The following is a 15872-nucleotide window of genomic DNA, read 5'->3' as shown; positions in this document are numbered from 1 at the left end:
CAGATTCCATTGATTTTTCTGTAACAAACATTGTCAGTCAAACCTTGCGATGTGCAGTGTAATTCTTGCATAATACTCATTTTTTTTTAATTTAGCTTGTGAAACTGTTATTTTTGTTTTACTTACACACAAAAAAAGGCAAAAGGTTAAGTTGGTCATACAGGTTCCACGCTAAAAGAGACTAAACTTGCTCGACAAAGGAGCTGAAAGCTGAATTACCAAAAAAGTGACAGGACCTGTTTCCCCCTAACAAAAGAGAGAGGCGGGACAAGCTGTGCCTGATGTACATAAATAAAGACTGATATTACAGGCTATAGTAAAAGAAAAATCCTCAGAGGAAGACTGGGGACACAACATAGTTTGATATCACAGAGGAACGCTGACAATGAGACTGAGCGAGAAAGACAACAAGGAGTAAACAGCAGAGGAGGACGGGTGCAGGTGAAGTGGGTGGAGTTAGGGCGCCACTGAAGGTGTAGATGAACTGAGAGCAGCAAATTGATCCCCTGAGTCTGACAGATCAGCCGAGACAAAAACAAAGGGATGAGATCCTGAGCGGCAGCAGAAACTGAGGCCATGTGTGGACAGTATCTGACGGTGTGAAGGAGGGAAGGATGAGTCTGCAGTAACAGGACACACTCGCTTGATTTTCTGCAAAGGTTCAAGAGTTCATTGAAGGACTTCAGGTAAAGCTTCATCACCTCTCACTGCTATTATTGAACTACTGTGGTTGTGTGAAAAACCGGCGGGGAGCCAGTGACCTCTTTCCTAAACGTTTCCCTTTCATTTTAGTGTCAGATTCAAAAGATTTTCATGACATTTTGTGCCGATGCCGTTCCTGTTTGCTCAGTGGGTGTGTGATGCAACGTAAGCATTAATGTTTTCAAGAAAATGCAGATGGACAGGTTTGGAGGCCTTACATGTGACGTAAAAGGATGATCATGTGGGTGATGAGAATCCTTATTTGTCTTTTTGTCATCCCAACAAACCAAACTCAGCAGAAAAAGATGCTTGGGTCGATTTTATTGCCTGATAATTGAGCTGAAAATATGATTCTCCGCTGATTGACAAGTCATTAATCTGTTTCAGGTGAGCTGTGCTCAAAAAAACAAAAATCTGAAAGTCAAATATTTGTGTTTGTCCTCTAGTCCAGACTGACACCTCAAGTTTCTGGTCTCAGTTACACCTTTCAGAGTCGTGTTTCTATGTAGAGGCAACACTACAAGCACAACATGGCTTTCTTTGAAGAAGTCTCATGGATGCCCTTTTGTCCTTTCATAAACAAACCTTTTGTTTTTATGTACAACAATGTTTTGTAATGTTTTTTCCTTTAAGCGGATGTACCTCATACAAATGTCTGTTGGTGTTATTAACCACCAATAACACATGTTTTCTGAAAACTTCCTTTCCTGTGTTTTTAACCTTTGACAGAATGTCAGGTTCAGGCTACCCTTGCAAAAATGGAGACACCTTCTGTGGTAAGTTTTACTTACATCCAAAATTCCCAACACTGCTTGGTGGAAGTCTTGTTTTTTTACTGTCAGGAAGACATATACTGTGCAAACAAGTTTTCAGAATGGCTGATGGCACCACTGATGTGTCTGTTTCCTCTTGGCAGATATTCGTTACTTTGAGCAGGAAGTGATTGTTTTGCCCGTCCTGCTGATTGCCAGCTTCTTGGTCACTTTGGTCTTCATCCTCTTGCTGCGTTACTGCCCAGAGAAGGTCGATCGAATCAGGTCAAAGTCCTACAAGACAAACTCCAGGAGAACGCTGCATGGCATTGATGGTACCCGTCCACAACACCTCTTAAACACAGGAACAGTCCACTTTAGTCACTCCATTACTCTATTCACCTTCTTACAAAGTTTCAATTCAACCAAACTAGATTTGATTATTATTATTTTCAAATATTAAACAGATTTCATTAGAAAAAATCCCAAACCTTCATGCTTTAAAACTTAAATTTAGAAAAATGCAAGTTCAATTAGTGCAGAGATTTAAAATGAACAGATGTGTTAGTAAGATCCAAATGGAGTTTGGTGCTTAGAATAGGCGATATGTGACATCTTTCAGGTTTTTTTTATATCAGAGTTTCAATAAGAGTCACCATATTTATTCATCAGCATTTCAATTTCACCTAAAAGTACATGCAATAACGTAAGGTATCATCTGAACGGTTTTGCACCCATTAACACAGAGCCCCTTTTATGTTGACAGTATCTACAGGTGCTGTGGGCTTTTCTCTGTTGTCAGATGGCATTTTCTGTAAAATCTCATGAAAGTACCGACCATCCCTAATGAAACTGTTCTCTTTTTGCAGCTCCACCAGAGCTCAACGTCCTAGAGCATGAAAGCATCGACCTGGATTCGCACAATTCCTACTCTACCTTCAACCCTCCCAGCAGTTTCATCAGCAAACCTCTCACCCGGCCTGTGATCTCTCCTGCAGTCCCACCCAGCCCCCCACCGGAGCCCTACAAGCCCAGTTTCGCTCCCATTGTCCAGCCCAGAGAGTTGCCCCGCCAGAGGTTACCAGAGTCTTTCAACCTGGTCACGCCTCTGCAGGGCAGCTTCTCTCTGCGCTCTGAAAGCAGCGTGTCCCTCTACAGGGCCCGAATGGAAAACAGGAATGTGGTGCTGCGGGTGCTGAGTGGTGAGCATTCAAAGAGCATTTGTTTCTGGATTTGGCCAATCTTTTTAAACTCACCCTGCAGGTACAGACTCGTCTCTATGCCCCTTTCCCTTTCTCCAGACTCGGCCGATGCAACCCAGAGGCACAGCTTCCTGGGTTTTGCATCCTTCCTGGCACAGCTGGGACCACATCCGTTCATCCCGGAGCTGCTCGGCGTCGTCTCCCTTCGAGCTCCTCTGGTCACAGTTGTGGAGGAGATGGAAAACAGAGACCTTCTCAGCTTCTTGTGGCGATGCAGAGAGGTAGCTCAGCTATGTGATGGCCTCGTCAAACACGAAAAACCAAAGTCAGAAACTCAATTTCAGTGTGAGAAATTGCAGTGACTGACATTTAAATGCATCTGTCCAGGAGCTTGTGGATCCTCCATGTGAAATGACTGAAAGACGAATATTTACCATGGCCAAACAAGTGGCCTCTGCACTGGTTAGTATCCAAAAACGACGTGCTCTCCCCAAGTTTGACCTTCGGATCACTGACAAAGCTCAGATATTTTCTCAAAGAGTTTAAATTTTGTTTAAGGCACCTGATGAGCTAAAACAAGTTTATTTTAATGTACTAATGTTTGTGCCACCAAACAACCAGCTTCCTCATTGCATTTACACCTAACTGGACGAACTTGTTTGCTCATTCCCCAAATCCTTGTCTCTCTGCACATCAGGAATTCCTTCACGGCAAAGATCTGATCCATGGAAACATCCGTGCCCGCAGCGTGCTCGTCAGCAAGCAGTACACAGCTAAGCTGTGGGGCCTGTTCGGGGTTCACACACGGAAGAACAAGGGGATCACTCAGAAGGATGATCCCAGCATGAAGAAGTGGCAGGCACCAGAGCTGTTGGTCAAAAAGCCTCCCACCCCGAGCAGTGATGTGTACGTTCTCTTCATCCTCCCTTTCAACCTAGAACCACATGTGTGTGATCTTTTTTAGGCCATTCGTGTTAATCATTTAGAGCCTCTGACGGATGAAAATATGAGGAAAATGTAAACATTTTTGTACAATCTCAACCATGTATAAAATGATCACAAATTGAGGCTAACTGTTCTCGTCTCCTCGCCTTCCAGGTGGTCTTTTGGGATTTTATTGTATGAAATGGTGACTTTGGGTAAGTCCAACACAAATCTGTTCAAATATATTTTTTAAGCAGTTTATAAATTACTTTCTTTAACCTTTGGTAGACCGGTGCCTTTTTAAAAAAAAAAAATTCTACAAATTTCTTTTGTAATTTATCTTTAAAACAGATTTTGTGGCATTACTTTACATCCATCTTTTTAGTACAACACCAGCTACTTTTTATTTTTTTTTCCCCCCAGATATTATTCCTTACATTACGGAACACATTAATGCCACAAAGAAACTCAAACTAGTCAAAAACTCAATTCTGAGCGTACATTTTGTCATTTCTTTATGGCAAAAAACCCCAAAATGAAGGTCAAGCTGTTCTTAAGTTATATAACAAAAATCAAACGTGTGAGACAAAATAAAAAATTGTAAATAAAAAATAATGTAAATAAAAAGAAAAAACAAATCAAAGACCAAAGTCAAAACGAAGTGAAAATGCCAAAAAAAAGAGCAGATGAAGCTCCTTTAAACTGTGCAATGTACAAAGGATTTATTCCAAGGGTATCAAAATTTTGTTTCATTAATTCTTAAGTTTGTTTTAAACCAAACATTTTAAAGCTAAAAATGTTTTAAAAGCTCTACGTTAAATTTGCTGTCAGCTCACTGATCAATTTCCTTTAAATCTCTGGTTTATTCAAACTCACTGAGTGAACAGTAAAAACGTATTTAGCACTTTTTCTTCGAAGGCCAAAAATGCTTTAGTAACATTCACATATTCACTCACTGATGGCGGCTCTGCTGCCGAACACTGGCACCAACCTTCCAACAGAGGCAAGGTGGAGTTCACCGTCTTGCCCAAGTACACTTCAACATGAGCGGGCAAGGCGGGAATCGAACCAACAGTCAGAGATCGACCGCCCTGCTCCTGCACAGCCACCCCAGTGAAACCTCAGGGGTTCATATTTGGGAAAAAGAAATAAACCACAGATTAAATGGATTTATTACTTTTTTTTTATGTCATCCACTCAGGCAAAAATAATTTTGAGTTTTATAGCTTTCTCAAAGCTTCTGTTATCTCACTAATATTAAAGTTTACACTTAAAGTCCACAAATCAGCAATTCAAAAAAAAGTTGATAAATGACTAGTATTGTGTTTTATTTAGCTGCTTAAAGTAGAGTAATGTCTTCACATAACTGTTTCCCCTAAAAAAAAAACATGGCTTTTATTTTGAAAACGTTCTCCTTCCTCTTTGCAAAGAATCAGTTGTTCTTTTTTTCTCTGCAGGTGAAGCACCGTTTGCAGAAATCCCAGCTAATGAGCTGCTGCAGTTTCATCAAAGAGGGAAAAGTCTGAAGAAATCCCCCAACTGCTCCAATTCCCTGTAAGTGATCATTACGCACACACAACAGTTTAAAACAATGTATTTCTAGACAGACTAAAGCCATTGCATTTTTTAAAAAATTATTTATTACTAATCTTTAGTAATAAAAATGATGCTTTATTGCCTCTTTTCAGACACACTCTCATTAGAGCCTGCTGCCAGTGGAAAGATCAAGAACGACCCCCCCTGGCTGAAGTGAGTCGAAAGCTTGCAGCAGGAGAAAAGAGCGCCTCCGATAAAATTCTCAAGACGCCAAAGACGGTCAACATAGAGGAGTACCTGCAGGAGGCCGGATATGGAGAGTCCAGCAGTTACACCGTTTTTTGATCCTCGCCAAACAAGACAAAAATCTGTCTAAACTAAAAGGAATCAAATGTGCACTTTAAACAGCAGAGTTTCACACCAAAGTGTTTCGAAACTTTTCAGGAACACTTTTGGCATCAAAAGGATTTTATTTGAATTTTGTAATTATAGAAAAGCCAGAAAAACAAAAGTTTTTTTAGCTGCAGGAAACAGCAAGCTAGCTGTTCAATTATCAGTTTTGAGGGCCAAAACTGGGATATTTTATATAAAAAAACAAAAAAAAAAACAAGATAAGCCTGGGTCATGTGCAGCATATACATCTACATGTCAAATTAAAGGTTTGGGATTATAATTTTACAAGGCTGCTTTGTATTTATACCTGGTATTATTGCAGAAGTGAAGGAACTAACTTATTACCATCTTAAATGCTGAATATACTTTATGTATTAATCGTTTTCCTGAGAGGCAAGTGAGGAACTTGCTGATTTGTTTACAAAATAAAAGCTCCACACAGATGAAGTGAGAGGTGCTGTTCATTGATAGTACTGCATACAAAAAAAAACACTTCTGCAGGAAGCAAATCTTTTCAAACAGCTGTTTTCAAGTAATTCAGTCGATTAAAACAAAACAAATACTACAACATAGTTTTCATGACAAAATGAATGTGATCATCCTAAAAAAAAAGAATAATTGCTAACTAACCATAATGCAAGGCTTTCTGAGTGTCACTTTTTTAATGAGCTTAGAGCCTGGATACAAAAAAATACATGCACAAAATACTACAAAAATAAATGTAACAGAATGGTTGAAATGATTTTAAGTCAAGTGGCTAAAGTAAAAGGACTTTTAAGCTCTTTCTGAAATACACTGATGGGCGAGTTTGTTTGAACAGGAAGACTGAATAATATGGAGTAGTTCTTCTAGAGTAAAAAAATAACTGGAAAAAAGACAATAACTTCAGTCATAATTAAAAGAGAGGAATCCTTCAAATTGTGCATCAACTGCACGCTCCACATATCCACCAGAGTGCCTTTTTTTAATGCATTTAAAGTCTATAAAGTAAACAATCCATCGCGATTTTGATGGGGCACTGGTGGCTTTTAGTAGATAAAAAGCATTTGCACCTTCTTCAAGAATCTCAGTCAAGTCCGTTTTTTTCTTCTTCTCCAAGTCCAAGAGTTAAGATCACTGGAATGAGAGCAAAGCCCTTATTCTCGCAGACTGTTGATAGAGGCACAGATTTTAAGAGCTGGACCCAGCTTGATATTCATGGTGGAGATGAGATGATCCTCACGCAGCAGCAGGAGCGCCTGCCCATCGATTTCTTGCGACAGGAAGTGGGGAGCCAGCTCTTCACAACCTAAAAAACAGTCAGCAAATAAAAAAACAAGGCAGATGTTCAGTGCGATCCGACTGACTGAATCCTCACCTTGAAGAGAGGAAATGAAGCGGCAGACTTCTTCCACGCTCCACTGGGCTGGAGTTGCAGATAGAAAACCAGCTCCCTCTAGAGCGAGGCTTCCAGGAGCGGAGCAGTCGGACTGAGGAGCGCTGTGGTCGGCTCTGGAGCACGAGTGGTAGGAGTTTGGGGAAAGCGAAGGAGAGTCTTCTTCGCCATCACTTGATACGTCCTCGGAGTGACTGGATTCAGAGTGGCACTGTCCACACAGCAGCAGAGATATAGAGAGTCAAAGATTTTTAAAGGGATTAGGGATTTTTATTATAGCACAACCCATCTGAGATTCAAAGTCAAAGCCTTTTTTAATCTTCCATCTCCACCTAGTGAATGGAAATGTGATCATTTTTTACTTCAAAGGTCGAAAAAGTTACACAATCATTGAAAAAAAAAAAAAACTCAAATAGATTTTAGGCCAAAACGGACTAAACATTTCAGTTTTGTAGGATTTGTTTTAAACAGTAGATCTCACCTTGACAGAAAGATGCTTGTTTGATAATTTGCTGTAGCTGTTATTGGAGCTGCTCCTGCGAACAGAGCCCCTGTGCCGCTCTGTGGGTGTGGGGGGCGGGGCCGTCCTCCCCCTGCTGGACTTGAAATGTTGGCTGCAGCTCACGTTATACCTGAGAGTCAAAAAACACAGGCGGCAGCTGTCAATCACTGGAACTCCCCAAAAATGTTTTTTATTTAGTCCCATTTTTTTTATCTTAAATCTTTCTCTATGATCTATTTTTAAATGGATGCATAAATTAAATCGCACCTCTTGGCACAAGTATTGGAGCAGAACCTCTTGGATCCTCTGAACTGACTGGCTGGAGCGAGGCATCCGCAGTATTCACACTTCAATACTGCAGATGAGATTTCAAATAAAACTCTGAAAACCCAGGAGCATAATACAACAATTTTTTTTTATTTTAAACCCACTTACATGGGGGTCCGTTCTCCGTGCGGCCAGCCAAGGCAAAGTCTCTGTCTTTGAGAAGTCCAGCAACCTGGCACACAAAGAACAAACATCAGTCCAAGATGAAAGCCTGCACCGCCTCCATCCTCTGGTCTAAATTGAGTTCGTGACCGTCGCACTCACAGGAAACGGCTCGGCTCCCTCCTTAATCACAAACCCCTCAATCAGGTGAGTGAGAACTTGAGGTTTGACCACTGCTTGTGGAACGAGCGCCCGCTGTTTGTCGCCAAGCCCGACTCTTGACAAGGGTGGGGGCAAGGACAGGATGGGGGGAGATGAGAATGGAGCCTCTGTAGAAGGGGCTGAAATGACAATGGAAATGATATTTTCAGACATTATAAAAACAGTTTGTTTGAAGCTGTAATGTTAACTCACCTGAGTCTTTTGGGGGGGCAGGAGATAGAGGGGGAGCAGAATCTTTCATGGCTGCACAATCGGAAGATTCTGTCCCATCATTCAAGGTCATAAAGTCAGATTTCCTTTTCAGAGAACCAACAACCGGCTTTGTCTAAAAAAATAAATAAAAGATATAAAAACTAACAAGGTTTCCAAGTCTCAGCCAAAGACGTACATCCATCATAGAGGTAGATCTTACTATGCCAACAGCTCCACTAGGTGGAGCCTCATGAGCTGCGCTGCTTTGAGTCTGGGGCAGGGCCCCAGCTGGTGGGTTTCCCGTTAAGGACTGCCTGGCTCCTACAAGCTGGACAGGAATATGTGCACCTCCTGCACTGGTCTGACTGTTAGTAGGAGGAGCTGGGAGAATGGGAGGTGGGTGTCGAGGTGACAGCTGCACAGGCAGGCGGTGTCCCGGAGCTGCTTTGGGTTGAATAGGAACAGGACCTTTGTCTGCACTGGAAGCGGTCTGTTGCAGGGGCTGCACCACCAGAGTCTGTGCGTTCATGTTGGCCTTTGGGTAGCCCGGCGTGGAGGTAGCAACGTTGGAGGTGGGCACCAAAATTAGAGGAGCAGATGAGGAAGAAAGCAAAAGCTGGGAGAGAGGAAGGGCAGAAGAAGAAGAGGAGGAGGAGGAAGACGGAGCGACAGAGGCAGATGGGTCCACAGTCATGGCAGTCTGGTTTCCAGCCTTTCCAGACATTGGGTTGGAGCCAGGCTGCTGGTTAAAGCTGGGTTTGGACACTTGCTGCTGCTGCTGCTGCTGAGCTAATGGGCGTAATGAGTGTGGCTGCTGCAGAGATAGAGTAAACCCAGCAGCATCGTTCTTCTCAGGAAGCTCAGACTTGACAGCCGCCGCTTTGAGTGTGGATGCACACGTTAGAGCCAGATTCTGCACCTACATGATGGAGACACAACAGTTTCTGTTGAAATATATCTGCACGAAAGCTTTAAATAACTCAGACAGCAGTCATCTGCTGGGGTACTAAAACTCAGACCTGGTCATTGTCAGACTGGGCCCTTGAATTGGCTGAAACGGCATCATGCTGCTGCTGCTGCTGCTGCTGCTGCTGCTGCTGATGTTGAGGTTGTGTCTGAGCAACAGCTGCAACTGTAGCTGTTGTAGCACCAGGCATGAAGATGAGCTGGGAGGCAAGGGGAGCCCTAAGAGAACGGTTTACCTGCAAGAAGCAGCAGGAGTGGTTGACCTCTCAGATGTGACAAACTTTCTTATAGACTTACACAGTTAGGCAATATTAGAGGATACAACCCCCCCCCCCCCCCCCCCCACACACACACACATGTATTTGTTACTGCTTAAAATGTCACTCCGATCATCTTTTGAGCTATTTTAATAACGTTCCCAGTGATTTATAAATTATGATTGTCATTTTAACCCAAAACCAAAAAACCTCTGTAGTTTTCTAAGACATAGTTTCTGCAGAGCAACAGGGGTTCATCAGAAAGTCACCTCTGAGTCGTGAGCGGGACTGTCAGCACAAAGTAAGCCTGCCCCCACTTCCCATCCTCCATGGATTTACACACTCTCCTGCTTGCTTACAGCCCCTCACAACCCCAACCTAACTTTACCGGTGCAACAAAATTGGGGAGCAATATTGGAGCTATCCAGAAGCAAGCTCAGACGAGGAAGACGAAAACAAACATGGATCTATTCGTCTACAAATGGATGGATCAAAATGAAAACAATATATATATTACAGTACAGACTAAAAGTTTGGACACACCTTCTCATTCAGAGTTTTCTTTATTTTCATGACAATGAAAATTGTAGATTCACACTAAAGGCATCAAAACTATGAATAACACATGTGGAATTATATACAGAACAAAAAAGTTTGAAACAACTGAAAATATGTCATATGTCCGTATGTTGATTTGATTTCTGCTTTACATACTCTTGGCATTCTCTTGATGAGCTTCAAGAGGTAGTCACCTGAAATTGTCTTCCAACAGTCTTGAAGGAGTTCCCAGAGATGCTTAGCACTTGTTGGCCCTTTTGCCTTCACTCTGCGGTCCAGCTCACCCCAAACCATCTTGATTAGGTTCAGGTCCGGTGGCTGTGGAGGTCAGGTCATCTGGCGCAGCCCCCCATCACTCTCCTTCTTGGTCAAATAGCCCTTACACAGCCTGGAGGAGTGTTTGGGGTCATTGAAAAATAAATGATGGTCCAACTAAACACAGACCGGATGGAATAGCATGCCGCTGCAAGATGCTGTGGTAGCCATGCTGGTTCAGTATGCCTTCAATTTTGATTAAATCCTCAACAGTGTCACTAGCAAGGCACCATCACACCTCCTCCTCCATGCTTCACGGTGGGAACCAGGGATGTAGAGTCCATCCATTCACCTTTTCTGCATCACACAAAGACACATCTTTGGACTCATAAGACCAAAGCCCAGATTTCCACTGGTCTAATGTCCATTCCTTGTGTTCTTTAGCCCAAACAAGTCTCTTCTGCTTGTTGCCTTTTTTTTAGCAGTGGTTTCCTGGCAGATTTTCTACCATGAAGGCCTGATTCACACAGTCTCCTTTTAACAGTTGTTGTAGAGATGTGTCTGCTGCTAGAACTCTGTGTTCCATTGACCTGCTCTCTAATCTGAGCTGCTGTTAACCTGTGATTTCTGAGGCTGGTGACTCGGATGAACTTATACTCCGCAGCAGAGGTGACTCTTGGTCTTCCTTTCCTGGGGCGGTCCACATGTGAGCCAGTTTCTTTGTAGTGCTTGATGGTTTTTGTGACTGCACTTGGGGATACTTTCAAAGTTTTCCCAATTTTTCAGACTGACTGACCTACATTTCTTAAAGTAATGATGGCCACTCAATTGTCTGTATGTAGCTGCTTTTTTCCAGCCATAATACAAATTCTAACAGTCTATTCAGTAGGACTATCAGCTGTGTGTCCACCTGACTTCTACACAACACAACTGATGGTCCCAAACCCATTTATAAGGCAAGAAATCACACTTATTAAACCTGACAGGGCACACCTGTGAAGTGAAAAACATTTCAGGTGACTACCTTTAGAAGCTCATCAAGAGAATGCCAAGAGTGTGCAAAGCAGTAATCAAATCAAAAGAAGGCTACCATGAAGAACCTACAATATGACATATTTTCAGTTGTTTCACACTTTTTTGTTATGTATATAATTCCACATGTGTTATTCATAGTTTTGATGCCTTTAGTGTGAATCTACAATTTTCATTGTCATGAAAATAAAGAAAACTCTTTGAATGAGAAGGTGTGTCCAAACTTTTGGTCTCTACTGTAATAACAATATATATATATATTTTAAAAAAAACACGATTTTCTTCAGGGTGTTCTTTAAACAATATCATGAAAATACTAACACAGTGTATATTTGAACGTACCCTGAGATACATCTGCCCCTGTCCGGTTGAGTTTCCGCCCAGCAGCACTGACTGGTTGAGAGCCGTCGTTGCTGCAGAGGTGGCTGGACCGTGCGCCCGCGGGCTGCTCATTGTCCCTCCACATGTGGCGCTTTGATTAACCTGCAGTGACAGACTGCCATTCACGGCTAACACAAGCCACACACCGAACAACAAAAAAGCATTCTATATACAAACACCCGTCACGTCTAGAACACTTAAACTTACAGTGGGAACCTGGGACACGCTGTTACTTGGAGTGTTACACTGGCGACTTGCTGCAAGCGTGGCCTGGTCCAATTGTGAAAAAAGGGGAGAAATCTTGGGTTTTACACACACTGTTTGTGCACAAGGTTTATGTCAAAAGTTAATGTTTGATTACCTGTTGCACGGCGGCCAGATTTTGGAGCTGGGCGTTGTTGATTTGTTGCTGCAGCATGAGCTGCTGGAAATACTGAGCTGCATTAGGCTGTCTTTGCAGCGCTTGAAGAGCCTTTAAAGTAAAGTCCAAAGATATTGCTGATTTGTTTTATTTATGCATGTATTTCAAAGCATAGTGGATCAGTGCAGCCATCACCTGAACAGCCTGTCTCTCATACAGAGACATGTGGGCTATCTGAGGTGCTCGGGAGTTCCCACTTGTTTGAGGATTTCCATTGGTGTTTGGGTTTTGGTCTTCTCCTGCATCCATGTTTGCTGCAAAAACCAAAAGAACTTCCATCAATTACAAGCCTTAAAAACAAATAACATTTTTTTTTTTTTTTTACTATATGGCCAATTTTCAAAATAAAAGCTGAAAAACAAAGAGGACTTCGCAAAGAGCTAAAACTTGGAAAAGGAAGGACCTAAATAGTTTTTTTTAAGACACACCAGAAGTTTATCCGACAGCAAAACTTCAACGACAGAGGGACACAAACGTTTCCACGTTGTCCAGAATTTACGCTAATTATTAAAGAATAAAGGAGATGTTAAAAACATTGAAAGCTAGCTAGTTTTAACATCCTTTCAAATCTCCAGTATATATATATTATTTATTTATTTTTCATGCTTAAACCATCAAAATAAGAGTAAAAGATTTTCTCTTTGTACTTGAAGTATGTTTGGTAACTTTTTGAGGACCATCTATGGATACGTTAAAAAAGTAACAGAGGATGCACCGCCGCCCGGCTAACTGTTTAGCGTTAGCAGCTGTTTAAAAGCACTATGTCCCACTGGTTAGCCATTAACCGGCCTTTATTTACTTTTTATCATACTTACCTCTTTTGCGACGGAACTGTCCTGTACCCTGTTAGGTGCAACAAAGTGCGATTCGGATGTTGATTTTGAACTATGATGAACGAAAACCCTTTAAGGGGGTTTTGCCTCCAACGAGACCCCGCCCCTTTCACTGGGGGTTCTTCTTCTTTGTTTACGCTGGCGGACGGCGAAAAAACACAAAATAAGCATACAGTCTCTTTTCTAGACACGGAGTTTATCACAGTTTTATTATTTGTTCTTATATTTTTGAGAAAATCTTACGTTAAATCTTACAGAGAGGAGCAACAACTTTTATACAGAGTAGGTGAAGATACGTCACACCGGGTGAAAATGTGGAACAAGCGCGCCACCTAGTGGAGTCATTTGTAAATAACTGATAATTAAAAACATCTTTATGATTTTATAGTAAATATCCGCACAAAAACAACGTATTCAAATGGAGTTTGCATCTAAAACAGCACGAATAATTTTTCAAAATGTTGAAATTTTAAGCCCATAGACCAAACTAGTTCTATAAGCATACAGTTAAATACTCTTTTGTGCTATTTATTTTTGTTTTTAAAGGAATTTTTCCAAAATATTTCAAGCATAAAAAGTGGTATTTGAAGGATTAAGGAAATAAAACCAAAGTTCCTTTTAACCTGGTTTTTATTTGAAAATCTTTAGATAAAACGCAACTATATTTGTTTTGTTTTATAGATCGTAATAAACTGAAAACATGAGACCACAGTTTGTGTGAATGCTGTGGTGTGAGGAAGTTTTTGCCCCTCTTCAAGATTTCTTATTTTTTTTCTTTTTTTCCACACTTCAATGTTTCCTATCATCAACACAATGGTTATGATTAAATATGAATCAAAGACAACACAAGTAACAACAACAAATAAAAAATAACAAATGATTTTTTTTATTACTAAAGGAGAGAAAAGCTTTATTGCCCTGTGTGAAAAACGGATTGCCCCCTAAAACTACCTTTTAGTTGGGCCACCTTTAGCAGCAACAACTGCAATCAAGCATTTGCGATAACTTGCTGTGAGTCTCTCAGCGCTGTGGAGGAAGTTTGGCCCACACGTCTTTGCAGCATTGATGTAATTAAGCAATGTTGGAGGGTTTTTGAGCATGAACTGCCTTTTTATGGTCACGCCACAGCATCACAGTAGAATTCAGGTCAGGACTTTGACTAGGCCACTCCAAAGTCTTGGAGTTTGCTGGTCTGTTTTGGACCATTGTCTTCCTGCAGAGCCCAAGTTTGTTTCAGGCTGAGGACATTCTCCTTCAGGATCTTTTGGTACATGGCTGAATATATGGTTCCATTTATCACATCAAGTCTTCCAGGCCCTGAAGTAGCAGAACAGCCCCAGACTATAACACTACCACCTCCATATTTTACTGTTGGCATGATGTTCTTTTTCTGAAATTCAATGTTACTTTTATGCCAAATGTAATGGGATACAGACCTTCCAAAAAGTTAAACTTTTTGTCTCATCAGACCACAGAATATTATCCAAAAGTCTTGGGCATCATCAATATGTACTTTGGCAAATGAAGGCGAGCCTTAATGTTCTTTTTGCTCAGCAGTGGTTTTCGTCTTACCTTGCAGGTCATGTTTGCCCAGTGTCTTTCTGGTGGTGGAGTCATGAACACTAACCTTTACTGAGGTAAGTGAGGCCCGCAGTTCTTTGGATGTCGTTTTGGGATCTTTTTTGACCTCTTGGATGAGTCTTCGCCGCACTCTTGGGGTAATTTTGCTCATCCGACCACTCCTGGGAAGGTTCAACACTGTTCTATGCTTCCTCCATTTGTGTATAATGGCTCTCACTGTGGTTCGCAGGAGTCCCAAAGCTTTTAAATTCCTTTATAACCTTTTCCACTCTGATTGATCTCTATTACTTTCTGTTTCATTTGTTCCTGAATGCCTTTAGACCTTGGCACGATATCTAAGTTTTGAGGATCTTTTGGTCTACTTCACTTTGTCAGGCAGGTCCTAGATAGGAATGGCAGCATCAAACTTGGGTGTCAGTTTTTCACACAGGGCAATAAAGGTTTTACTTTTTTCTCCCATAATAATAGAAAAAATAATAATTTGAAAACTGCATTTTATTGTTACTTGCATTGTATTTAACTCATGTTTAAATGTGTTTGATGATAGGAAATATTTAAGTGTGGAAAACATGGAAAAATAAGTAATCTTGAAGAGGGGCAAAAACTTCCTCACACCAATGTATGCTGCACAGAGTAGCTTGATAAAAAACTGAAAGAACACTTCTCCTATGACAAACTATAAAAAAAAGAATTAAAAAATAAAAATAAAAAACTACAAAACAAAAATAAGTTTTTCTACCTGGTTTTAGAGAGGGAAGGCTCTGACGAGATTTTTAATTACAGCTGAGCTGGTAGTGATCCATTAGAACAAAAATAAAAGCGGTATCATTTTTTTAATGGGAGGGAAATGCATGTTCAGACAAGCTGCAACTGAAATGAGACACACTGTTAGCTGCTAGTCTCTTCAGATGGTGAAAATGGTAACTTGTAAACTTCAAAAGGAAAGACTGAAGGTCTCTTCTTGCTTTGACTCACTGACCTGCTGCAGTGTTTGGCAGAACCCTTAATTTGATTATTTCTGTCATGGAGGATAACTTTGTAGACATGAAAAGACTTAGAAAAGGTTAGTTTTTTACTTAGATCTAAATACTTCTGGTGTGTTAAAAAGTCTTAATGATGAAAGTGAGGAACCACAAATAAATTGTAGATCTCCTCTGTGTTAAAACTCTGCTTTTTATCAGATGTTTAATTTTTGTGCATGTTCATGTCCTAAAAGATGAAAGCCTCCATGTCAAAAAAGTCTTTCTGACCTCAGATAAGCTTGTGAACAGACAGCTAAATAGTGCATAAGTAAATGTTTTTCCTCTTGTTTAACACAGTCCCAGATTACATTCCAAGTTTCCGCTCTTGACTGTCGAG

General features: G+C 41.1%; 2 protein-coding genes across 2 annotated transcripts; one reads left to right on the top strand and one right to left on the bottom strand.

The window, feature by feature from the left end:
* The first annotated feature begins 313 nt into the window (after positions 1-313).
* styk1b (serine/threonine/tyrosine kinase 1b) lies at positions 314-5956 on the top strand. The gene is made up of 10 exons (XM_004077965.4): positions 314-686; positions 1432-1478; positions 1619-1789; positions 2324-2656; positions 2756-2937; positions 3044-3118; positions 3354-3562; positions 3755-3795; positions 5038-5134; positions 5269-5956. Exons 2-10 carry the CDS (start codon positions 1433-1435, stop codon positions 5459-5461), a joined length of 1347 nt encoding a protein of 448 aa, XP_004078013.1. The 5' UTR covers positions 314-686; position 1432; the 3' UTR covers positions 5462-5956.
* On the bottom strand, positions 5953-13067 carry phc1 (polyhomeotic homolog 1). Its single transcript, XM_011485420.4, has 14 exons — positions 12915-13067; positions 12235-12353; positions 12040-12150; positions 11886-11948; positions 11640-11780; positions 9249-9431; positions 8450-9148; positions 8230-8362; positions 7978-8156; positions 7822-7885; positions 7654-7741; positions 7366-7516; positions 6867-7095; positions 5953-6797 (listed from the first exon to the last, which is right to left on the bottom strand). The coding sequence occupies exons 2-14, from the start codon at positions 12346-12348 to the stop codon at positions 6646-6648; spliced, it is 2307 nt and encodes a 768-aa protein (XP_011483722.1). The 5' UTR covers positions 12349-12353; positions 12915-13067; the 3' UTR covers positions 5953-6645.
* Between the last annotated feature and the right edge of the window lie 2805 nt (positions 13068-15872).

The sequence above is a fragment of the Oryzias latipes genome, chromosome 16 (assembly GCF_053564925.1).
Source record: "Oryzias latipes strain Hd-rR chromosome 16, Olatipes_Hd-rR_3.1".
Lineage (NCBI taxonomy): Eukaryota > Metazoa > Chordata > Actinopteri > Beloniformes > Adrianichthyidae > Oryzias > Oryzias latipes.
The sequence above is the reverse complement of the archived record's forward strand: the minus strand, read 5'-3'. Positions and strand labels throughout refer to the sequence as shown.

Coding starts and splice junctions, on each gene's coding strand:
- phc1 (XM_011485420.4), bottom strand. CDS start 12,348: ATGGATGCAGGAGAAGACCAAAACCCAAACACCAATGGAAATCCTCAA. Junction 8,363..8,449: donor CTAGTGGAGCTGTTGGCATA/GTAAGATCTACC, acceptor TTATTTTTTTAG/ACAAAGCCGGTTGTTGGTTC. Junction 8,157..8,229: donor TGCCCCCCCAAAAGACTCAG/GTGAGTTAACAT, acceptor TTGTCATTTCAG/CCCCTTCTACAGAGGCTCCA.
- styk1b (XM_004077965.4), top strand. CDS start 1,433: ATGTCAGGTTCAGGCTACCCTTGCAAAAATGGAGACACCTTCTGTG. Junction 2,938..3,043: donor TCTTGTGGCGATGCAGAGAG/GTAGCTCAGCTA, acceptor GCATCTGTCCAG/GAGCTTGTGGATCCTCCATG. Junction 3,119..3,353: donor AACAAGTGGCCTCTGCACTG/GTTAGTATCCAA, acceptor TCTGCACATCAG/GAATTCCTTCACGGCAAAGA.